This window comes from Lutjanus erythropterus, chromosome 11 (assembly GCF_056507025.1).
Source record: "Lutjanus erythropterus isolate fLutEry1 chromosome 11, fLutEry1.hap2, whole genome shotgun sequence".
In the NCBI taxonomy this organism is placed as follows: domain Eukaryota; kingdom Metazoa; phylum Chordata; class Actinopteri; order Lutjaniformes; family Lutjanidae; genus Lutjanus; species Lutjanus erythropterus.
The window spans coordinates 16,033,200-16,059,856 of record NC_139327.1 but is presented as its reverse complement, the minus strand read 5'-3'; the positions used below and the strand labels follow the sequence as shown (position 1 = coordinate 16,059,856).

The window sequence follows — 26,657 nt, the reverse complement described above, 5'->3', positions numbered from 1 at the left end:
AGGAGATGAGAGTAGAAAAACAGGAAATTATTGAAGATGAGAGTAAATTCTTGTGAATGTGTGTGAGAACAGTTTTCTAATCTCGTTTTTTCTAATCTAATGTACATATTAGGGGTGGGAGACAAAATAGATTCCAGAATTTTTTTTGATTGCCAAATTGAATTTTCTGCTTAGTCCGTTAGCTAAATGCTGACACATTATGGGAATTGCAACTTATGCAATGGAAATTAGCATTGCAATCACAATAATATTATCTCAACAACCTATCCATTTTTACTTCACATGCTTAACATAAAATGGCATGTGTGCTCATACTTTCAGGTAAATATTTCCTATGATCTGTGGAAATGAACCAATAGCTTCTGACTGCGTGGCAAATTTTGTGCTTTTTCCTGAACCAACAGCTGACAATGCAAACAATTGATGGATTAATAATTAATAAGATACAACCATGTTTTTCATGTGTTTCTTTTTCACTTAATTTTCCTCTAAATCTAAGTTGAAGTTGAAGTTTCCTTACACAACAAATGATTCTTCCAGACAAAAACACACTGCAATTACATTTCTAGATTCTTAACAGCATTGAGCTGATTAAGGATTAATCATTAGCATGCCTACTTCTGACTTCACATCGCTAACCCAGTCTGCTACTCTGGCTTCAACACTCCACACTGAGGAGCTACGGCAACCTCAAAGGGTCAAAATTTAAACTCAAAATTCCCAGTGGGTTTAAAAATATGTGCTGTGCAGTTGGCAGAGGCTCTGTTCATTTTGGTCAAACAGCTTATTTTATTTATTATTTTCTTATGGCAACTGCTGAGAAGCAACAGCTAAACGTAGCAGTTTACTAAAACAATATTGTATTTACTACTTTTATATGTAGTATAGTAATGATGCTGCTCAAGTAAAACTCATTAAGTCTGATTGACATGTGCATTATTTTTGGAAATATGACTCATGACATACAGTCTCTAGTGTACGATTCAACTTCTTCCTATGATCTAGTGTTAGAAAAGCAAACAAAAATCCCATTAAATAGTAATATTGATTGGCAATACTTATAGAATACCAATACATATTGAACTGGCACCCAGGTATCATGATAATATTGAATCAGGAGAATAGAGTATCGTCCCATCCCTATTGTACATTGTAATTTTTTCCATTCCATTACAGTTTTTCAATACTGGGTGTCATGGCCATGTGCATCAAATTACAGTGCAAATACATAAACAAGACCAAACTGTGCGGCAGGTGGATTAGATGGAGCATGGTTGGGCATCTTCTGTGGACCACCATGTGGCCACAGCCATCTGCTGGTCCAGTCTCTATTCATCGGAGCCACTCATTAGCTTTCTGCTGGTTAGACTGACGGCCTCGATCTGCAAGCTGAACCCTCTCTGTGTCCCACTGTTGTTTTCATGCCCATCCACAAACCCTCCATCTCTCTGTCTCCGCTCCAGCTCTCCTCCTTCAGATCACTGCTCAGACTCGCGGGCCTCCATTGTCTCATGAGGGTCACACACACACACACGCCCACACACACACACACACACACACACATACACACATACACACACACACACACACAACAAAGCTTAACTACATGGTATGGGACGGGGAAGTGAGAGGGAAATAGGTCAGTCTGCCTGCACCCCTCCCCTCTTAAACCCCCTCACTGTCCTGGCTGGACAGGAAAGTGGGACAGGCAAGGGGACACGCACACACACACATATAAACACACACACTCATACGCGTGGCTCCAGATGGGGAACATGTGCGTTTGACAAAATGGAACCTGTTGGGGTTCAGAGGGCATGGCTGCGTTGTGTTATGTCATCAACTCAACCTTCAGAGCTGTATGTGATCGTCCTACTGATCAGGGTCTGCACATAATGATTCCTCTGAGAAAAGGTGCAGGTATGAAGTGAAGACGAAGTGGACAATTTATATTCACTTTTTCAAAGGAAAATGAGCAGTCCAGTCACTTTTGTAATCTTACTTTGTATTCAGATGGTGGGAAATCAGAGAGGAGAGACAAAGAACAATGACTTGAATGCTTCAATACCTCTAACAGAGGTCAATTAAAATCAATAGGTAAACAATATCTATGTATTGAAACTAAGTGAGCGAGGCACTCAGCTTTGGCGTCTCCAACATATTCTTTGTGCAGACATTTTCAGCTGAACGGCATTCCTGGAAAATAGAACCAATTCTAGTTTTTTTGTGTGTGTGTTGCAATGAAGCGACTAGCCAATCACAGCTGACCTGAATTAAAGGATTGTTTTTGAAATTCAAATAAAGTTCAGGGATGGTTGAGTGCTTTGGCTTGCTGTTTCCAGTGGATTTCAGCAGACAATGTCCCTCTTTGTTAACACAGAGACAGCTAATGGAGATTTGAACAAAGTTAAAAATATGTGTGTGATTGTGTGTAAAATGAAATGTCCAGGCTGGGTTCCACCACCAACAGGGATACATTTTAAAACCAGATTAAATCATGTTTTAAATTTAAATTATGTTTCAACAAACTTTTAAATGGTCTTAAAATGTAAAAAAAAAAACATACATTTGCTACATTTAAACCTCTCTTTAAACTGAGATAAAATTTAATTCTGTTTAAACTCCAATTTAAAATGTGATCTAGTTTCAACTTTGAACTTACACTTAAGGAGATTTAATTTTAAAAATAGTTTCCTTTTTCAGATGGACTGGGCAAAATAATCAAGTTCCTAGAAAAAAGGTTTTTTTTCCTTTACTGTGCTGTTGTCAGTATTTAATCTTCCTTTATTTGTCATTACTGCTTCTTAAATTTGGCAAACAAGTTTGTCAAAGAAGGAGAAATTAAAGCTTCTCTGCCAAGAATGTTTTGTTAACTTTTTGTTTGGCTAGATAGCAAATCATGTAAAGTTTTGTTCAGGAATACAGAGCAGTGGAAAGTTAGCGGTTTTGTTCCTCTCTTTTATAATATTATTTATTCTTTTATAATATATTAACTTTTATTATAATATAAGGTCCTGACCGAATTCAAGTTTACTTTTCAAATGTGTTTATTTAATTAGGATAAGCAAGCCTCTCCATGTTATTTAAACTCTAAAACTATTTAATTTCGGTTTACATCAACAAGTGTCAAAGTAAAATGATAGAATAGGTGTTTTAGTTTTAGAAAGAGGGGGGTGCATGTGTGCACACAAACACATATGGATTTACTGACTCAAAATCGATTGCAACTCCTGCTGCTGTTTTTCTTAAGGCAAGCATGAGAAGTAGTGACAGGCAAGACAGGCAACCGCCCACTCACACGCATACGGAGAGCTTTCAGTAACAAAATCAATTTCAATTTTCACATCTTCATTAGACCAATCCAGACAGTCCCTTTGCCGGTCGAAAGGGTGGGGGGTGGGGGTTTGGGGGGTTAGAAAGAGAGTTTGACTGGTGGTGTTAACTCAAAGACATGGTTAACTGAGAAGTTGGAGATCAGCATCAATATTGTTTCCCATTAGACTGTTTATATAACAACATGCATCGACCACTGTATATTCACTGTATGTATGTGTGCATGCTTCTATTTTTTCTGTGTATCCATGTGAGAGTGCACTGACAATATTCAGATTATGAACTGCTCTGCAGATGTCTTTCAAAGCCAGGTTATGTCACAAATAAGTGATTGGCTGTAAGGCTGATGAGGTCACTGACTTGATGGATGGGGAGGTTGGGGTCAAGGTTGAACCCAAACACGCTGCGAGTGCTTGTTGTGTTTGTGTGCACTGTGCTGCTGTCATAGGGAAATGAATGCTGAGTTCAGTGAGCAGCTCATCATGTTCAGCATCTGATCCTCACACTCACTGCTCTTCAACTGACCTATATACCCCTAATTACACACAGCAGCCTCATGACAGTATGCACAGCAACACCACATACGTAAAAACCATAAATACACACAGAGAGGAAGACTGGCACATCCAAACCAGCTCGACTGTTTTTATGTTTAGGAATTATAAGACGTTACGTTGTCACTGTGAACTAAACATGACGGGAACCCTTAATCTGTGCAGATTTAAAATTAGGGGATAATAGATTTTTGGGACCAATTCTGACAACAATATTTATAAGTTTAAAAAATCTGATATTGATATATCAGCTGATATTGCAATGATCACTCAAATATCAAACACTTTGTTGTCCAAAATGACTTGAGACAGACAAACATATATTGGTCGGCTGAAATTACCTGGCCTGGCACAGCTATATCAGTCCATAAAGGTATTAGCTTACATGCTGTCCAACATTTTTTTACAGACCATAATGCAGATTGTTTTTTATTTTATTTTATTTTATGTATTTATTTATTCATTAAAAACACCAGTGAAAGTGTACTGTTTCAGTGCCCTGATTCTGGATTTCATCTATATGTCGGCTGATATATCAATATCAGGATTTTTTATTCCCTAATATTGAAAAAAAGTTTTAAAATCAGCACAAATCAGACAGCATATATACTGCTTTAGACCAATATAGCTGTGATAGGCCGATGGTATCGAATGACTGATATATGGGCCTGGCTTTATGTAAAATGCCATTTAAGAGCTACAGAGAACAAAAAGCAAAATCTCATTCATTAATTCTGACATTTCAATGTATTTAGTTAAAGAAATTGAGGAGTAGTGTGTTGAAAAAATGAGAATACTGGGAATTGGGAACTGGGCATTGAATATCGCAATGTTGCTATAAATCTCAAATGTACTGGACAGTGATGATATCTACTGCAATATGACATGATTAATTATATTATTTCATTTTGTCAGTGAAAAGACTGCTACTGTCTGTTGTACTGTTTTTATTTTGCAAGGCTGGATTCTTCTGCTGTATTTCAAGAAGGAAAGCAGAAGCACTGTAAGATGGAAAAAATAATTTATATAAACAAAAAATGCTGTACATACCAGATATCTTACTTAATATGGACATGTTTTCTTTGTTTTATAATATTGTGATAAATACTGTGGATTTTATTGTGGTGTTTTTGATATCATTACTTCCCCCTAAAGAATACTGTAATGTCTAATCAAACTGCATGTAAAAAAGTGATTTTTGTGAGAGCAGAACAGTGAAAGTCAAAACTGAAGCATGTTTAATTTCAACAAAATAGATGTATTTCCTTAATGCAGCAGCTTTCTGCTGGAATGCTGACTGAAGACAAAAATGTAAAACAAAGTAAAGTAAAACACTATAATACTGTGCACAAAAACTGATAATGAACACACTGAAATGTCTGAAAATAACAAACTGCTGCAACCTTGGTGCATGTGTATGTGTGACACGCTGTCTGTGTGTTTTGCATACATATAATATAAAACGCCATCTGCCAGGACCTGAGGCCGTTCTTGCCCTACTACCCTCCTTGCTTCTCCTCCTTTGGTTCATTTTTCTCCTCTATCTCTCATCCCTCTCTCCCACGTTGTTATTGCAAGAAAACAATCATGCATACAGTAGATCTCAAATACACATTGTTCAATAATCACATAATAAAATACTCATAATGTATTCACCAACAACAGACAGAAAGACTGAACACTACATTTCTCTTGCTCTCTCTCTTGCACACACACACACACACACACACAAATGAGGTTAATGAAGATGAATGTGGGGGCACAGTCCTATTGACATGCCGTGTCTCTAATTGTGGCCCTGTTCTTCAAGGACATGGTGGTAACGACAAGTAGGGAGAGGACAGAAATAGATCTGATGAGGAGAAACTGTGGAATAGTCATGCGACTCTGGAGAGAGTCTATCTAATGCAGTGTCAGTCACGATTATTGACATTAGGGTGAGAAAACTGTACATGATGAGATGTAAAAGCAGTGATAGCAGAGAGGGAAAAGAGGAGGAAGACAACAGAGAATAAGGGAGGAGGAGGAGGAGGAGGAGGGGGAGGAGGAGGGGGACAAGATCAGTGATCCAGAACAGTGAGCAGACAGAAGACACGAGTTAAGAGTTTGGTCAAACACAGAGCACAGAGGTGCGTCAATTGTCCTCACACACAAACACACACAGATACACGCACACACAGAAGATAAAAACATACCTATATCCTTTTTCCATAATCCACATTCATTCATGTGATGTCCTACCTGGGACGATGGAAACGGTGTCTCTCTCCCAGGACACAACGCTGACATACTCCTGCACGGCGGCGGGGATGAGGCACTTGAACACAGCTACGTTGCCCCGCATCGAGCGCTGGTCCGCCACCCGCACGGTATAGGGCTCCCTGAAAACTGCAAAAATGCACAAAAGATATTAAGACTGCTGATATGTCGAGCTTTTAAAGGCAAGATTATTTCCCTACTGCTGAATAGTTGAGGTGTGGTGACCCATGATGGTCTAAATATCATTTCAGAAGCTTTTCCAGCCAGACACAAATACATTTCAAGATATTTTTTTTATTATAAGTACGACAGCAAATAACAATTATTTTCATTACTAATAAATCTGCAGTTTATTTTCACAGTTAATCAACTAATTGTTTAGTCTATAAATGTGAAAACAAAACTATGAAAAAAACAAAAAGCCCCAGGTGGCGTCTTTGAATTTTGCTTTTTGGTCAACCAGCAGTCCAAAACTCAAAGACCCAGAAATGACAAAGACAAGAAGGAAATCCAGCAAATGTTTGACATTTTTACTTGAAAAATGACAGAAATTATTTATAGATTATCAAAATACTTGGCAATAGGAATGAAATGATCACTGGTTTCATGGGAAGTTCCCAACAATGAGTTTTACTGTATCAAATTTTAATGATCATTAAAACCATGTTTGATTACCACACTTTTAAAAACTCACAGTAAATACTGCCCTGCATGAATCAAAATCAGCAAAAGTCTCTGAGGTGCAGGTGTAGCAGCAACATGGTTTTGTTGTACAAACATTGAAACTGCAAAAGGACATTTCATTTTATTTCAAATCATAGAGCGGTTTTGAATGTAAACTTGGTGAAAAGATTTCAGTGTGTGTATCTGTACTGTTAGACCTTCAAACAAACTTCCTGTCAAAGGGGAAGAGTCCAAAAAACTAACTAAACTTTTTTTGTATATTAGTACTTTATTAGCACATTTTAAAAATACTGTGATAATACTGATAACTGTGATCAATTTTGGTCACTATAATTAATTTTTATATTTTTCATCTCTAGTTGGCAATCAGTTTTCTTTTGATCTTCTAACTGATTAATTGACTAACTGTCATACTTGACAACCCTCTTGATATTCCCAGGATACTCATGTTTTTCATTGCCCTCTCCAGCTAACTGACAGATATAACTGTCAGTTATAGGTCATCTGAAGGCATCTGGTAATATGTATAGTTCTTATTTTGTTATTTTCATTTTTTATAAGTCATCAGAACTCAGGAAACAAAGTCAATGAAACTCAAAATTTTCCCTGTTTTGGTCTCAAAATCCTCCCAACAAAAAACATCATCAACATCATCTATCCAGAACATGTTTTGACAATAAAACATCATGGCAAATTCATTTTTAATCACACAGTAGTTCAGTGTTAGTCCTGTTCTGAGACAAAAACAATAATCTGCTCGTGTTTACATCATCAAAAACAACACATTAACACTCCAGAGCAAAACACCCTTTCATCAATTACCACAGCACTCCACATGTATTCATTGGAAATTACTGGCCCACTCTTGTGTATTGTTTGAACTCTTCTAATCCTGCCTCTGCTTTCACCATAAATGGCGCAAGCCGCCATTAAGCGGGATAATCATGGAAATTACTTTCCAGCTTTGGCGTGACATCACCACGCAACACTGATGTGCTGTTTTTGTACAGAAGTTCTTCATAAGGAACACCAAAGAGCTGCTGCACAGTCAAAGTAAACTGCAGGGTTATTTGGTGCTTCAGTTTATGCAGGTTCATGCAATATTTTACACTCTGTTGAATGAGCAGGGACTCATTAGCAAAATCACATGAAAGCTAGGACGTATCCGAAGGTTGCTAAGAAACTGGTTCGGAATCCCTTCCCTAGTAACAGACACGATGACAGCATGCATACATTCCTGCTGCAAAGAGGGAAACACATGCAAGTGCATGCAAATTTACATCTTTGAACACATGAGTTAAATAAAACAGAACTGTGAAGTTCTTTTGAAACAACATGGAATGAACTACGGCTGCACAGTGGATCAAAATATTATCCAAATTGCAATATGGCCAGGTGTATATCCAAATGGCAGACCTTTCAATTTTTTGATAAAGAAAAAATGTGTAACAAGACAGAATTATAATGCTCTCCAGATGTAAGGTGCCATGTTTGTTTGGTACAGCCCCCAAACAAATGTTGCACATCATGATTTTATTAGTTTGTTTTTGCAAGAAAATTAAAATTGTGATGCAAAAATGATCATTTCCAATAACTTGAATAATTTTGCAGTATCTGTTAAAATAATCACAATATATGTTTATTTGACCATATCATGCAGCCCTAGAGTAAACCACCACTGATGTGAATTTTCATGGAAATTGTTGTTACCCGTGAAGGCGTAAAGGTGATTAAAGTGAAACCCTTGTCAATTATTGTTCAGTGACAGGGTGAGTGGAACATCACGTCCACAGACTGAACCCGAAAACAGTGTCTGCATCCCGTCTGACCGTAACCTGTGCACTAGAGCTGTCGGGGCCCTAACAGAGGCCGCTGGCTGCAGGATGTTTGGTTCATGCTAATCCCTCGTCTCCTGAGGCCAGGCTTTAGGGTCATGTGGGAATGAAGGCAGCAACCGGCTGGCATGCAGCTCAGGGTCCTGGCTCAAATCCTCAACTTGGCGCTAGTATTAGTATTAGAATGAATATGAGTATTAGTTCAGGTCGGTGTTGGGAGGCAGAATATGAAAACAGATGTTGATGGCAGGAGGGAAGGGGGAGGGACTGACTGGCCTGAATGAATGATGGGAAGGAGGAGGGGACAATAGATGCAGTGTAACTATCATCCAGCTGTAGTTTTGTTCCAGCTGTGGTTTGATGTAACTGTTCAGTGAAATTCTTCTTCATGTGTCTCTGCCTGTTCTAAAGCTGAAGGAACCCAAACCCCCAATGTACTATTTTACTTTAGATGAGGTCTCGCTTATTAAAGAAGCCTTGCGCGGTCCAATCAATGGAAAGCACCAATTAGGTTTGTTAATGAGAGATAATTAAAGAAGTGTGCTGTGCCTATATTTAGTCTGACACAAGAGGACAGTCTGAAGAAGGAGGGAGAAGGGAGGAGAAGGAGGACAGAAAAGAGGATATGATGGCAACAGAGGCGGCTTTTGGTCAAAATTTCCAAAAATAAACTACCTTTACACTACTACTCTTCCTTTTTGCTTTGCTATTAAGTTCAACTTTGCACAATAATTGTAATAATGTAATATTTTTCTATTTAAGTGTCTCTCTATCTGTAGTGTATTATAATATATTCTGTATACATATTTAATAGACATATGTCTTATTATTTATAGGGTGTGCAAAGAAATTTTGACTATTTTGTATTGAGCTATATTAATGTACACAAAACAAAAGCATTAAAACATACAAAAGGTTGTTTTCTCTCAAATTTTGTTCACAAGTCTCTTAAATTTTCAGAAATTTCAGATATAATTTTTTTCCCCAGAGGGCAAAGTCATGACCCGCCCTACACCGCCTCTGATTGGTTTGTATTTGTTGCCAGCGTTGGTTGGGTTGATTCGGTTTAGGCATGAGGAGTGATTGATTGGCTCCCCCTGATATTCTTATCCTAACTCTAACCAGAGGCAGCGAAGGGTGTGTCGTGACTTTGCCCTCCTGGGAAAAAACTGTATCAGTAGCCCAAATTGAAACAGTCACAAGATCAAACTGCACATTTTAGTGTCCTTTTTGTGACCAGTCCAAAGAATACCTGTCCAATAATCATGCTGTTTAATCGACATCTCTATATGTCACACCTGTCAGGTGGATGGATTATGTTGGCAAAGAAGAAGTGCTCACTGACATGGAACAAAATTTAAGAGAAATAATTCAGCTTGTGAAAACTTGGAAAAAAAAGTATTGTAAAGGAAGTATATTTAAATTACCCTGTTTTAGGTTCACAGACATCGCTGTAAGAAATGGTGATAAGGTCACTGACACTTGAAACTGGATCTCACCCAGTCTTGAACTGCTTTTCACACCTTGTAAAGCTTTAAAAAGCCTTCATGAAAAATATCCAAGTGGCTTTGGTGGCCTTTGTGGTACTGTCCTTTTAAAAAGTGAAGGACTGTCAATGAGGATGAGCCAGTAATGTGATATAACCTATTGTCACACTTTTTCCTCTTCATCTGATCTGGTTATATCATCTAAAAATCACATCAGAGTTGCTACTCAGCTCTAAGTACTGCAGGGGTTGTGTTTTGGATTTCATCCTACCAGATGGTGCCGTGCTGTAGATGCAGTTGAAGGGGTTATGTCGGTATAAAGTGCAGCGGTTCATCACCAGCTCAGTCAAATAGGTGCGAGTGAAGGCCGAAGCCTGGTGTAGTATGTGATGCAGATGTTCTCTCTGTAGACTGTGTTCTAGGTCAATCTGTGTTCAGGTCGAGATGGGCTATTTTAGGGCAGGTGATTCTGCGTGTGGGTTGGGCTTTTTGCAGCTGCCAATCACATCTGCTCTACTTTATGCTTTCACAACCATCTCTTTTTGTTCCATTTCTCATCACATTGTGGCTCAATTTGGCCTTTGGCCTTCTTTTTTGACAATCTTTCAGATTCCTTAGTCTTTGTTTGTGTTTGTCCCTTCACAACTGTGGTCCAAACTCAGTAAGGCTGACATGTTCAGGTTGCTTCATCAAATGACTGGTCGATGTTCTCTTGTCTGGCCAAATTCCCACTGGTCAGACAAATACTGGTGGGAAGGAGAAAAGCACTTCTTAATCCATTATTTTCAAAGATTGGATGGGAATATGTTCATGTTCAATTCAAATTTTATTTATATAGTGACAAATCATAACAGAAGTTATCTCAGGGCACTTTTATATAGAGGAAGTCTAGATCCAATAGCTCCCACCAAGAGCAAGCACTAAGGTGACAGTGGCAAGGAAAACATCCTTTTGATTGAACCACTGATTTTTTCCACAACTTTGAACTCACCCAAATTAATGGAGACAGCTAGGCCTAACTTGTGAACATTTACTCAGCTCCAAACTAATTGACACCATGTTAAAGAACCCGCACATATAGCTACACTGGCCCCCAGCCTCAGTGGACAGATAAGCTGAGTAGATACAAGTTTATTTTTGATGGCAATGTGTGTGTGTGTGTGTGCGTGTGTGTGTGTGTGTGCGTGTGTGTGTGTGTGTGTGTGTGTGTGTGTGTGTGTGTGTGTGTGCGTGTGTGCGTGTGTGTGTGTGTGTGTGTGTGTGTGTGTGTGTGTGTGTCTGTGTCTGTGTCTGTGTCTGTGTACGCATGTGTGTGTGCCAGCCAGTAACAGTTAAAGCTTAAGGGTGGACTGATACCAACTGTCCATGACTTGAATTCAAACTTGAAAACTGCAATTTTTTCCATGTTGTTTTACTGTTTATTTTAAGTTAAAGCTACTGCAAGGAACTTTCATAATGTGTTGATTTTGGAAGCACCTGTGAATAAAAGCAATGGTGTTTCCACCATCATAACTACAAGTTACACTATCAAAAGTAAAATGATCTCCTCCTGCTTCTTTTATACTGGCTAATGTAAATTTCCCTGGTAAAATGAAAACATAAGCTCTTCCAGTCTGCATGCTATATCCAACCTAGTGGCAGGCATTAAGAAAAACTATATAGAAATAGCCAATCTTCTCACTGATGGCTGCGTTTGATTATGTACAGTAGGTCATATAGAGGCGGCAGTATTAAACTGAGACTGTTTAATAACCAGTTAAAACTCCTTGCAGTAGTACTAGTACAGTAGTAGTGCAGTAGATTTGTGTACTAACAGATTTTAGGCAGCATCAGAGGCACCCTAGTAGACTACAGCCCTAAAACTCACCAGCTTTGATGCGAATGTTGGGGCTGCGGATCTTGCCGGCTTGGTTCTCGGCCGTGCAGAAGTAGTCGTTGTCGTGGATGTAGCTGTTGTAGGCGGAGGGCGAGAAGGGGTACAGCTGCAGGGTGCCATTGGCATGCACGTGTCGGATGTGGGGCACGTCGTAGATGTCGTCGCCGGTGGCCAGGTACCAGCGCAGTATGGCACTGGGGGTGCCCCCTGCTGGACAGGGCAGGGACACCCCCACCGAGCTGGAGTAGGTTACCCTCTGCAGGGAGGCATTCACAAAGTACAGCCTGGTAGAGCCCACATCCTCACTGTGTACTGCAAGGACGAAACAAACAACAAATCGTCACTTAACAGGCCAAGGTGGATGTCAGAGGTCAACAGTAAGCACCTGTTATGAGCTGTAAACACATGGAAGAATGAATTCAAGCTAACAGGATTCCACTGCTATTGATTTAAAGCGATAAGCATCACATTAATGGACAAAAAATGGACAGAGTGGGAATGTCCTTCAAATGTGTGGCAAAATAATCATAACAAATGTATGTCAAATGTCCAGCTGCAAACATCAGTCATGTGATCCAGAAAGCCAGGGATTTGGGCTAAAGCCTGTGATGGTTTAGGTGGATGGGAGGGGGGAGGAGCCTGTTACCTCCGTACAGTGAGTGCACACAGAGAGAGGCAGAGAGGGAACGCGCTGATAGGTTATGTGATTGGAATTTCTATGCCAGACGCAGAGATTTAAGTCTATTTAATCTCCTTACATATTTAACACACACACACACACACACACACACACACAAACACACACATACAGGAATATTCTTCATTGGCAGTCAGATTAAACACATACAGCTCCAGCAGTGAAAGGAGAGTGACAAATGAGGAAGGGGGGGGGGTCTCAAATTTGGAGTCATTATAAGAAAGATTAGAAGAGAAAGAAGAGTGGGGGGGTCACACTGCTGATGATGGACAGATGTGGATGTTAACCACCAATGGTTCTAAATTATATCATCTAATACACACTATCCCACCACATGTTCACCCTGTAATTGTTCAGTTCAGCACAGAAAGTCTGTAAAACATCATGGAGGATACTAACATACTCTGAAAGATAGAAGATTTTGATCCAAATTGGATAAAATTAGCTTTCAGTACTGTGGGAGTTGTTCAGTTATAAATGTGTATTTTCTTTTTCTTAAAAAAAAAAAAAAAAAAAAAAAAAAACAACAGATCAAATTGCTTTTTCCTCTATATTTTTTGCCTATTAAATACTGCTTCTTGAAACTGCTTAATTTTCAAAGTAATGTTAATATTTACTATATAAAATTGAAAAATGCAAAAAATGCATTTTCTTCTGTGACAAAATCTACAAGATTAAATATATTGATATTGCATTTTTGACTGATGAAATTTGATTATTAATAGTTAAATTACTTAAGACCTTTGATAAAGTCCCAAAATTTTACTTTTGACAAAGCTTGAGGTGTTTTGGTAATCAAATGAGGTTTTTTTTAGTGAGATGGCCATTGTCATTTTACACATAATCTTTATTAATGATCATTAGTTAGTTTCATTAGGCCTAACTGTTTGTGGTACAGTTACAAAACAGATCTGATTATTTCACCTATTGTGGAAAAAAAAAACCTATATGAACAGAAGAGCTGAAGGTCTGGAGCTAAAATGAAAATATGTCCAATGTGTTAAATCGTGAAAAATAGAACTAAATTATAAAATTCTAAATTAATACAGTATAAACAGCAGGGCATATGCTATTGTACTGACATTTATTTCACTAAGATTCAAGTTGGATCCATTTTTGTTAGTTGCTTCTGCTATTATTGTTGGTGGAGGGCGTGATTTTTTTAGCTTCTGAAGGGGGTCATGCCAGAAAATGTTTTAGAATCACTTATTTAAATGGAAAATAGTGAAAAGTGCTCTTCAAAATGTCCTATAGGCTAAAGAAAAGCAGCAACAGCTCACAACTGAGAGGCTATAACTTTTTGCTTAAAAAGTTATATTAAAAATTAATCGATTATCAAAATAGCAAGCCATTATTTTTCTGTGTATCAACTAATCGATCAATCAATAAATCGTTTTAGTTCAAACAAAAACATATTTTTTAAAATCTAAAAGGTTTTCACTCCTCTGTGATCCAGATCATCTGTTGTTTGACTTTGTTATATCACCAGCTAGGCTATTGTTCTGCTCACTTAAATTACCAGTATTAGCTTTTAACATACAATGCAGGGGCTGTAACTAACAATCATTTTCATTACTGATTAATCTGCCAATTTTCACAATTAATTGCTAAATTGTTCAGTCAAAAAATGTCGAAAAACGTGAAAATGCTTATCACAATTTCCCAGAGCCCAAAGTGCTTCTTTTGTCCAACCAACAGTCTCATTTACTATCACAAATGATAAAGAAAAGCAGCAAATCCTCACATTTATGAAGCTGGAACCAATAAATATTTAAAATTTTTGCTTGAAAAATAACTGAAATTATTAATTTATTATCAAAATAAATTAGATCTGCAATGACCAATCTTTGTAGCTTTAATCACAGTCCCTGCCTACAGTGAGTGTACAGAAATATGATGTTCTGTGACACATGCGGAGGTAGTGATCTTTAATGTCTGCAGATAGAGGTTTCAACATTTGGGTTGATAATTACATTATTTCTTATAATTAACTAGTTTTTCATGGTGGCAATTGTGCTGCATCCGCTAAATTACTTGTTCAAGGTATCACATTATTTTTGAATAATCATGAAATCATGCTCTCAGGTGGAGGAAACAGAGATAATTCCTGCTGTTCACATTACATGGTCCGATTTTTAGTTTTCACAGGTGCACAGAGCACAATACCCAAAACAGCTGTTAGATTTAAACCACTGGTGTCAGCAGTGATTATAAAGTTTTTGATACTTTTGCAAAGGATCAGAAGTCCATCAGATATAAGCAAAGAGATTACCAAACTCGCAACACAAGAAATCAGTAGTGAAAGTAAATATTGTGTCTGATCGTCCAGTGTATTCAAACATTTAGACTTTGTTTAAACCGTGTCTTTAATGAGGCGTGGCTTTATGCTGTGGCTGATGTAGACAGACAAACATGAACAAATTAAGCCTGACAGAATCAATCATCACTGTCAACAGTGTCACTGTGCTGGGACTGAGCTCAGCGCACCAGATCAAAGACAGATATCTCTTTGTAAATAATTCCACCTTCCTTGCAAAGAAGAAGTGCCACTATCCCTAGTAGACTAGAGATTGATAAATCTGGGCAGAATGTTACAGATGGTATATGAAAATGTGTCTGGCAGTCCAGTGATGGGCTGCAAAAACCAGGTCAGACTCCCTCCCCTCTGCAGATTACTGATAATGGCCCCTGAGCATAAAGCCCATATTAAAGATTGCAATATCTATAATCTCCCAATGGGGGAACAGGACTAAAGTGGAGGAGTGAGGGGGTCACCCTGAGAGCTCGGGGGGGCTGGGCAGCACAAGAACCTCTCATACAGTAGATTATATGGCCTGGGGGCCTGGGCACTGGGGGCTAGGGTGCGCTGGGACTGATGGAGCGGGAGGTGGAATAGAAAGGGGATCAGAGCAAACTCCGACCACTCAGAGCCTGTCAAAACCAGGCGAACTGCACAAACACTCACCAAACACACACACACATACACACACATAAACACATACACACTCCAAAAGCAGCTCTCAGCGCTCAGTCACACTGGGAGACAGAGTGGGTTGCCATGGTGGCGCTGGCACTTGAAAGCTGTGACTGAATAAAAAACAATGCAACAATTTAACCTAACAACAGTGACCCACTGGAGAATCTAAATTTAGAAGCTTCAAGTCAACAAACCCCAAATTCTGTCAGACTGTCGCAAATATTTGCAGGTTGCAAATAAAGCTGCCAAAGTGAGCGAATATGTTTTAATTATGTAGAAGTGAAAACAGAACACAAAGGCTGCCTATAGAAAGTGTAATTTAGTGTACAGTTTCGTAAAATAAAATCAAAATCAAAATTTAAATGTGTGACATGCAAGCAGTGGCCAAGCCAGTCAGTGATAGGATGACAAACGGCTGTTTGGTTAGGTGTGGTCAGGTGCAGCGACGTTAACACATCGCACTGGGTACACTCCAAAACTCAACTGGCACAGTCCTGGTTTGTGGCGGACTGGTGGAGTTTCCACCCCATTTGAAACCAACAGTCGAAACATTACATGCCACCTGTGCCAACCTGTACTGTATATACGGTTTGTGTGGCAAGAAAACAAAATGCCACATGTACCAGCAGTGAGGCAAACAACAGAGATGGCATCTTAAACATGTCGTTGTCATGGCTGAATCCACACATAAAAGCACCGAAATGTCAAAGATGAAACTCAGGTTGGTCCAGCTGCGCCCTGACACACAGCTGTTCAACATGTTTATGATATTGAATCTCTCTGATATTGACATACCTGTCATAATCAAACTGAGCTATTTTGCCACTACGACTACAAGTGCATCAGAACGGGTCAATATTCCCCACAGTTCAGGTAATGTTTAACCAATAAAAGGATCAATTACATGTCAGGTTGTTACACTTCAGGTTAGGCAACGAGTGAAACAGACCAATTTAACAAACTTAATGCACAATATGTAATTTCTTCCACATCTCACATAAAAACAATGACAAAAGCTGTGGTTTGATGACATCATGATGGAGCATGGTATCATGGGAGTTGCCGTCATTGTTGTTAAACGATCATTGCTGATGAAAATCAATCTGACATGATTCAAGCAGAAATGATGTTCACATACAAGGTAATGTATTTTTAAAAGTTTTATTTGTGTTTAGTCACGCTCACTGACTTCCTTCCTCACTCTCTGACCAAATGGAATACGCCATTGCCTTGAATAAAATATTAGTATTTCTCTGAGTTTGAAAGCAATAATACATGAAATTTTCAAATAAAAATATTTAAAATGCCAGACATATTATATACTTCGTTGAGTTGTGTACTTACATGATCCCAAATGTCTCCAACAATGTTAAAACACAAAGAAATACATAATTTATTCAATGGTGCATTTCCTCCTAGCCTTTGCTAGCTAGTTGGTAGTAGCTATGACTTCCAAGAAAATACAGGATGCGTCAAATACATCAGAGAGTGAGGAAGGAAGTCAGCACACGTGACTAAATGTAGTGTGAAATGGACCTCATCCATAAACATGATTTCTGAATCACATCAGACAGATTTTCATCAGCTATGATTGTTGTTAATTCATGAAGGTAACAACTCCCATAATCCCACACCACTTCACAATGTCCTCAAACTACTTCTTTTGTTATGTTTTAATGTGAGAGTCACACCAAGTGGCAGAATTTACATGTTGTATTTTGAACAATGAAAACATTTGGGATCATACAGACAACAAAAACAAAAACAAAGATCTAGTCATTTTTAGACATTTTAATGTAGAAATGTTACTATAATTTTAAAAAAATGGTTATGCCATCCAACTATACTTGACCTATTTTTTTTTAAGTTAATTTCCACCAGTCAACTTTTTAGAAAACTTTTGCTTGATTACGATTTGCTTGATCATCAGGGAAAAGGGCCAGATATGTTTTGATTGCAGTCTTGACAGTGAAACATAACAAAAAGCATGTGGTGTAGTTAACATCCTGTCAAACAAACATCCTCCCAGACTAACTTATATCCAGCCACGACAGTGAGAACGCAGCAGGTAATGGTTAGTATTTTTAGACCATAACAGGCACTGTTATAAGTTATAGTTTTTAGTTGTATGTTTAATATACATTTTCATTTAATGATATTTGATAAAATGCCATGTTAACAAATTTAATGGATATACTGTTATCAAACTTATTGTGGTCACAATAAATTAACAGAAATAATGCTGAGTTTTAACAAAAGACAGTCCCTTCTAATCAATGTGTATAAAAGTTCTGTCAGGTTACATTCCTGCATTAATCTAGGGATGCAACTGCACTCAGTTATTCATTTTGGATTGATCTGTCAACTTTTTTCAATCAACCACTTCAAACCAATTCAAAGATGTTGTGTTTATAACGACATAAAACTTTGGAGATCAGTTTTCTGATGATTGAAGATTTAATTAATCAACTAACAGTTCTATAAACTAATCTAAGATGATTTAACTTACAATGACTCTTGCAAATTGGCATGAACAATTTAAGACAACTATATTAGAGCTGCAACAATTAGTCACTTAATTGATTAGTTGTCAACTATTACAATAATATTTTTATAAGTGATTCATTGCTTTAACTCATTTTTTAAGGAAAAATTATCTGATTTCATCTTCTAAAAAATGTGACTATTTTCTGGTTTCTTTTACTCTCCTATGACAGTAAACTGTCTGTTTTTGGGTGGTGGACAAAACAAGACCTTTGAGGATGTCATCTTGGACTTTGGTAAACACTGATTAACATTTTTCACTATTTTGTGGCATTTTATGGACCAAACAACTAATTGATTGATTGAGAAAACAACTGACATATTGATAATAAAAAATATTGTTAGCCGCACCCATAAACTACTTTTAAATGTCACACACACGGTGTCCCTGTTCCTTTCAGTGACGCCACCTATCTACCTCCAGCAGCATGTGGACAGTCAGTGCCCTGATAGCAGCACTGACCACAGCTGTGGGGCTCCTGTATTACCGCTGCAGTTCTTCACCTGCACCCAGGAGGCTTCATCAACCTCTTTCAGACACAGAGAAAAGCAGCCCTCACTGGAAGGTGTTGGAGCACTGACGGGCGGTGCTGCAGGAGCCAAAGCTTAGGCTGTCAGAGTTGCAGCCACTATTTTATACATCCTGCCAGAAAGCCACGCATGAATATGTATGTCAGAGAGGCAGAAGTCATAACCTATGCAAGGTTTCATCATGCATAATGCAGCTGATCTACGCCTCTCCAGGATGTGAGTGTGCACAGGAGTGAAGACACGCACGCACGCACGCACGCACGCACGCACACACACACACACACACACACACACACACACACACACACAACTGTATTGTGATGAGGAGGTAAACAAACACCAGAGCCCCCCATGTTTCATACACACATATTCTCACACCCAAAGCTCCCTGTGCCCGACCACATGTTCTTCCTCTTCTTTTTCTCCTTTTCCATCTCTGTCTTTATGTTTCTTTCTTAAAGGGACAGTTTAGCTCAAAATCAAAAATACCAATTTTTCTTCTTAACTGATGAGCTATTTATCTGTCTTTAGATTTAGTTACATGTGGTAAAGGTCAAAGGGAGGATTCAACTAAACAAAGACAAGAGATGCACGTCAGCCATGTGAACTTTCAGAAACTTCTCCCTCCACTCCTCGACTGCTTGGAAACAGCTTAATTTCCAAGCAGCCAGCAACTCCAGTGTTCACCTGTCCTGCCATCTCTTGGTTTCAACAATAAAGGTCACCTGCTTGCCCGGGGCAAGTAAAACACCATGTTGGGCATGTAAATCGAGCTACTCACTTGCCCAACTGTATGAGTGGTAAAAAAGAATTAAACTATTAAACTATTTTGATAATGCTGTTTTCGGACTCAAATATGGAGATTCTTTTCTCTGTTTATTATCATCTTAAACTGAATATCATTGGGTTTTGGTCTCACAAAACAATTCATTTAAATTTAATAGACGTTGCAGCTCTACATTAAACATGACAATTAACTTTAGTCTTCATTGTTATTAAATAACAACTAATAGAAGTAGAAAGATTTGTAAAGGGGCAAATAAAAATTGACCTTAGACAAATAGATTTTTGACCCACTTGCAAATAAAAAAACTTAACTGTTGAACCCTACCGTCTTCCCATTTCTTTCTTACAGTCAAAATAATTTTCACAGCATTCCATCTTTATTGGATTTAGTGGGAAAGGTCAAAAGAAGGATTCAACTTTCTGTCCAAAACCTTCCTCTCCTCTCCTTCACTGCTTGGAAACAGCTTAATTTCCACACAGACTGTGCTAACCTGTCCTGCCATCTCTCAGTCACTCATCGCTCAGGTGTTTTTGGGACAGAGAGTTGCAAGGTTTTTCTGATAAGAGGGCACGCAGATTACAACTGTGTGTGGAGGCATAATGAAGCAGAGGTGGAGGTGGGAGGAGATGGGGTGTGAATTGAATATTGGTGCGGACGTGCGGGGATAAAGATAGGTGTAATCTTAAGGATAATCCTCAGAGGTCTGGCATAAGTAGGTGGTTGGCGGGTGGATGGAGAAGTAAAGGAGGGGGGCGAGGTTGTTGGGGTTACATCTAATCAACGAAGGGGTATCGCTGCTCCCCACCTACTGTCTTTCTGTACACCCTGTCCCCAACAATCTGCTCCCCACCCCACCCACCAACAACACCCCACCCACCCCCCACCCCCCCTGGCCTATGCTGTGTCAGTAAAAAAAAAAAGTGTGCTACTTCAGCAGTCCCCTGGGACCTGCTCCCCCTCACATCAAAGCAGCCAGTTTCTCTCTTAATGTGAATATCAAATCTGTGGATCACAAGTCCCAGCACAGTCTGCATAAACTGCCCCTCCCCCAACCTTTAATTCTGCCTAGTGATGAGGGAGAGAGAGGGAGGGGAGTTACTGCGAGAGGAAGCGATGGAGGGAGGGAGGGAGAGATGGAGATAGAGAGAGATCCAACAAAAACAACTACTTGCTTCAGAGATTTGACATTTGCTGAACGCACCCTCCTTCTGAAAATGTGCAGCTCTGGCATCCAATAAAATTTGGAGGAGGTCAGGCTCAATTTAGCATCAGTGTGGTGATATACACAGAATTCTTGTTGAGGGGAAAAATAACATTTCTTATTGCCAATGGTGTTCATTTGCATCTTTTTCTGTTGTTTTGTTTTTTTAAATGATTTGTTCTCACTCATAATCACAATGGGATTTATGATAGATTTAAGGACGAATAGGAGCGCAGGGATTCTGGTGACAGAGCTATGACATCCTATTGGTGAGCTGGGAAGTGCAATGAGCTACGTTTCCCTGCTGACAGTCTTACACCAGGACTTTACCTACCATTTGGCATCAACATTGATCCAAATTTGAGTGCAGATATTTTCTTTGTTAATTTGTGAAAAAAAAATGGCATTTGTGCTATTTAATTTCATTTAATTGCTGGTTTTTGGAGTTAAAAGTGGAGAAAATGTAAGTCAAATTGTTTCATATGTCATCCAATCATTAAAACTGGCCAGCAACAGTCTATTTGTATATTTCATATATTTGCTGGAGCGCAGTTCCCTTATTTCAAATCCAAATCATGCATCCTGGCTCCTGAAAGAACCAAAATTGCAACAAAAGTCACACCAAGAGCTTAATATTTCTCCTTAAACCCTCTTTACAATGGGTGTTTTTGTCAAATTAAATAATGCCAGGTTTGAGCTGGAAAAAAAAATGTAGGCCTATGTCCTGCCTGAGTAATGATTGGCACCCCTGTGGACCACACAGCTCTGTCACTGAGTGGTGCCTATAGCTCAGACTGCAGCTTTAATTGTGCAGCCTTGCAAAGGCAGCACAGGGAATTGGACTGGGGAGGGAAAGGGGGGGTGGATTTTTTGCATATTTCTATTTGCACAGGGTGAGCAGTGGAGAGGACAAGAGTGTACCAGGGTGAGGGATCACCTTAATGCTTTACATACCTCAAATTATTATTATTATTTGTTTAATTTTGTTTCAAAGTAGAATCAGTAAATTTTGTTACAGTAAATTGTCCATAAACTCACCAGAAAGATAATTTATTGTTGAGTCTCATTCCCAGCATGTCAAATACTGATGTTTTGGATTGTAAAAGCATCCAGAGCACAGCAAAATAATGAGAAAATAAGGAAATACAGGCAGAGGGCAGGGTCTCTGCAGATACAGCCACTTACACACACTTGGGACAAGGTGATGACTGAAAAAAACAGTTTGTTATTTTTAAGAAAAAATTTTATATATATTATGCCTTTAATGAATTTGATTTAAAATTTAAACTCCGTAAGACTACAGCAGGCCTGCATATCAAAGTGGTTTAATTCACTGCTAATTAATCAATAAATTCACTAAATATATTTGTGAATTTGATTTAAAATGATAGCTTGGGGAAAATACAAGTTTTTGTTTTCAAATCACCAATTAAAAATCACAATAAATCCTTTATAATTGGGTATAATATTTGGTATTACTGGAAAAATTATGGGCAACATGCTTTAATTGGTTAACTGTTATTACCCTTCAAGCATTTTTTTCAGAGATCCGTTAATTACCCTACACCCTGATTGCCTCCTAAACCTGAGTCTCTCTGACATAATTTAGCAACATTTTTTATCATTAATGGAGATGGAATTTTTTTAATATATAATTTAAAATTCCTTTTAAATAAATAAATGAGTGAATTTCCAGTTCGGCTCCAGCACAAGTAACATCCAAAAAGTGTCCAACATTTAACAACAAAACCATGAGGGATGTCCCCGTCACATCCCCTCCTCCGTCCGCGCTCCCGCCAACACACACACACACACACACACGCACACACACACACACACACACACACACACGAAGGACGAGCACGTCCGCGGGGTCCAGGTGCGCTATTAGTGAGGAACATGACCGGGCAAGTCTCTAATCTGCACCCACACCCCTGGACTTTCTCATTTGGTGAAATAAATTTGCGCATATTAATATGAAGCCGGAGAGGCTCCGGGTTCACACCTATCAAGTTGAATAATTGCTATTAATCACACGCAAATATTTGACAAATTTAGTGAATTTAAGGGGGGCGAGTAAAACACATGGGCAGCGCATATATAAGGCTAATTGCTAATTGATACTTTATTTAAAAAAAAAAAAAAAAAAGGGTAATCCAATATGAGAACATGCCAGAACTTAAAATGGCAAATGGACCTGATGGCCTATTTTTTTCAACTTGTTTGCATCGAGAACAGCCGTATTCCTCCTTCCAGCCAAACCCCATCACAGACTTTTTGATAGATAAATTTACACCCTCTCAGGGCCTGTGCTAGTAAGAACAAAACAATATGTAAACATGGTTCCAAACAGTGAGGCAGGATACACAAAGGCCTAGAAAAAGCTCTCATGTGGAGATAGTGTTGAACTTCTGTTATTTTCGACGCAGATTTGTTCAGGATTATTATAATGCACTGTAATAGCACAAGATCAACTTTGCAATAGGGTCAGGGGATTTGCTGCATATACCGAACAAGGAAGAAAAAATGAATCCATTTAAACAAATAGACCGTCTTTTATATATGTAAATACAATTAAACAAAGGGAAAAACTGAAGAGTGCAAATGAATCAAATAAGGAGGACAAATTTGAATGCACTAATTATGGCCTTTATGTGGGCAAGGATCCATTAAACTAATAAGGCCGTTGTTAAAAAAAAAAAGAAAAAAAAAAAAGAGGCCTTTTATTTTCAATCCAATTTTTAAATGGCAACAATTTGTCATCGCACAGAAAGGTAATTAAAAACACAAAAAAAATCTCATAAAAAAAAAGAAGGAGCACCTCTGTGGAATGGAGCGCTTGTGCCAAATATAGTCCATCAAAACAGCTGCAATTAGCAAAGGCTGCACAATGAGAGCGCAAAGATAACAAAAATCACAAGAATCCGACTCAAAACTTTACAAGAGTGCCGCATTTGGGGTGAATTTGTTCTAAAATTAGCAAAGAAATGATATATTTGAAGGCCGATGCATGTTTTCATTCCTTTTTCAGCCTCCCTCTGTATTTGCACCTCATTCTCCCTATTCAGCCATTTTACATATTCATAACTGGAGTTGGTAATGCGAAAACAATCCGTGCTATCAGCACCATCTGAGGCATCACGGGCCGCTGCATAAAACCACGAAACACCCTGCTAAAAAAAAAAAATCACTTCACACCTTTACTTTCACAATATTTCTACCTGTTCAGCTGCAGCAGATTTACACATTTTGACTGAAAGAATCATTTTCAATCAATTCCTCATCAAAACGTTTCCGATCACACATCAAAGCACAAGCCACACACACCATCCACAGCTACAAATCAATTAATTTCGATCGATTATCACTTTTCATTCAACTTAAAAAACAGTCTTGACTCCTGCGCTCAGTGTGCAGGGTGTGAAATATTTCAATCTTTTTCTCTTACCTTCTTGGAGAGAGTACAGCAGGAGTAAAGTTACAAGCCACATGCCATAAATAGCAGGTATATTTTTCAGGAATATTTGGCAATCCTGGCAAGTGTGAGGCGCGGTTTTTTGGCCAGGCGGGTCTCCGTGCTGGACTGGCGACTGTGCTCCCCGGAGGTCTCTCCAGCCCTGCTGCCCCGCTAAGCATGGAGGGGAAATGAGAGGCGCCTCAGCCCCGCCCATGTCCCCTCCTCTCCTCCCAAGACTACTGTGCATACAAATCCATCCTCCCTACATTAATCAGACACCGCAGAACGATGACGGGTCACAGCAAAAACCACGGGTTGATGGGAGCTGAACGCTGGGTTTTGGTCCAGTTGTGTCCAAATGTGGCAGTTTGTGTGAGCGGCGGAGCTGCGCAGACAGATCTGTTGGCACCTTGGAGAGCGCACCCACCTGTGCGCCCCTGATGACCGCGTTTCTTTGCGCAATCTGGATCTACAAAAGCCGCTCAGGCCTCTGCGATGACTCTAAAATTATATTCATTTCTTGTCCTCTGAGTTTGGGCATTAATCACAGGGACGTGGAGCTGCAGCACAGACTAATGACTGTTTTTCTTTGTCTTTCGGAGCCATGAAACGTGCGTAGACATTTGGGCACAGATATGCACTGCAGATAGAGAGGAGGAGAGAGAGTAGCGGGGTGTGGGGCATGACACTTCCACACAGCAGGTAAAAAACACAGCAGGTTAATCAAACCAATTACAGAGGGTTTCAAAGAACAGTGAGCAACTTTTTACATTGCTATTTTGCCGTTTCACCCTGCTCTCTGTTGCGCCTGCGATCAGCTCCCCTGCATAAGCATAAATCAGGACGGTAAGTTGCAGGACACTCCCAGTTCATAGAATATTTAAAGTCACTGTGGAGGCCAGAGGTGGATCTGAAAAGTGATCCTCTGCTGCAACAGCCGCACAGCCTCCAGACAGAACGACCAGAAAAGTAGAATGCAATGATTTAATTGTGAAAAAGCATTTATTTTCATTCAGTGTAATTTTGGCTGATTGATAAACTCATTTCACAGGGGACTGACAGAGAAACCACAAGATGCTCTGGGCTTTTCTGCCACCACTTAATGTCTTAAATGAAATTTAAGTATGTGGCATTGTGTTGTGTTGAATGCATAACATTCCTTAAAAACAATGTATACACTCATATAAACATAATCCCTTTCACTCATGACCCACTAGAGGTGTGTGGTGGTGTCTGTACCTCCAGAGACCCTAACCCTCTCATTTTCTTATTTTCTCATTATTCAGCTGTGCTCTGGACGCTTCACCAATCTAAAACGTCGGTATTTGACGTCCTGGCAATGGGACTCAACAATCAACTGTCTCTGGTGCGTTTATGACCAGCTCGGACAAATCCTACTGATTCTACCTTTGACATTTTGGCACACACTCATTTATTCATTCACACCCTCAGACATATCAGCAGTTCACACATCAGGCCCTGAGGCTGGCAAATGTGTGGACTGAATCAGATGGTTTTAAACGTGGAAACTTTCGTTCCAGACCACTGACAGTAATGATCAAATTAACGACAGAGATGTGTATTTTATTGTAATAGGCCTACATAACATTGCATTAACGTGCAGCCTTTATGAAACTGAAATTTATTAACCATTTTTTTTTATTTTCCCACATTAATCATTACTTTGTTTATAAGTAGCCTAATGATGTAAGTATAAAATAATAATGTAGTGTTCAAAATATTATGGGAATAAAAGTTTTCCCATCCTTCCCATATTTAAGGACACCAGAACATAAAGCCTGTAGCCTCAACAGAAATCAACAAAGTTGAGGTGACAAAAATCTACACACATGTATTTGGCGCACATGGGTCAGAGGTCACTCACTGAAAATTTGGTTTTCTTTTAACTTAAAACAACTTGAAGAAAAGGTCAACAGCAGCTCATGTCCTCCTCACACCGCACTGCTGCCTGCTTGCAGCGGCTGCTGCTGCGATCTGATGTGAGCAGAAGTTCAGGCTCCACATGCAGGCCACTGCTGACATCTGCTGGTCAGACTTACACATGGAGGTGCGCCTATTTATGTACATTTCTACACAATGATTTAGTATTATATGACCTTGTATTTATGTCCGTGGCACTTTCTTGTGCCAGTTTTTCAAAGCAAGTTTGGATTATATATAATTATAAAAAATAAAAACTCTGATATAACGCATAATGATTTGTGAATTAACTGTGCTACTGATAAAAAAAAAGAAATAAAACTGCTTGAATTCTAACGCGTAGATTTCCGTTTTTTGCATACATTTCATAATACTGTAGGCTATAAGACGCTTTATTTCACACAAAGTGTAAAGGGGGAGACCAAGAGAGTAAAGTCATTTGATAGATGCAACATCCTTGCAACCTGTCAAAAAAAAAAACCTAAGCCCCCAAG

The 26,657-nt window shown here is 39.0% G+C and overlaps 1 protein-coding gene across 2 annotated transcripts in view; it reads right to left on the bottom strand.

Moving 5' to 3' along the window:
- LOC146318805 (cell adhesion molecule DSCAML1-like) overlaps positions 1-24,436 on the bottom strand; it is a 77,515-nt gene extending 53,079 nt beyond the window's left edge. For both annotated transcript variants that reach the window (XM_084730959.1, XM_084730960.1), the window contains exons 1-3: positions 24,214-24,436; positions 12,020-12,340; positions 6,129-6,275 (exon numbers count right to left, since the gene is read on the bottom strand). In XM_084730959.1, coding sequence (XP_084587085.1) covers positions 6,129-6,275; positions 12,020-12,340; positions 24,214-24,436 — 691 coding nt within the window. The remainder of the gene's footprint in view (positions 1-6,128; positions 6,276-12,019; positions 12,341-24,213) is intronic.
- Between the last annotated feature and the right edge of the window lie 2,221 nt (positions 24,437-26,657).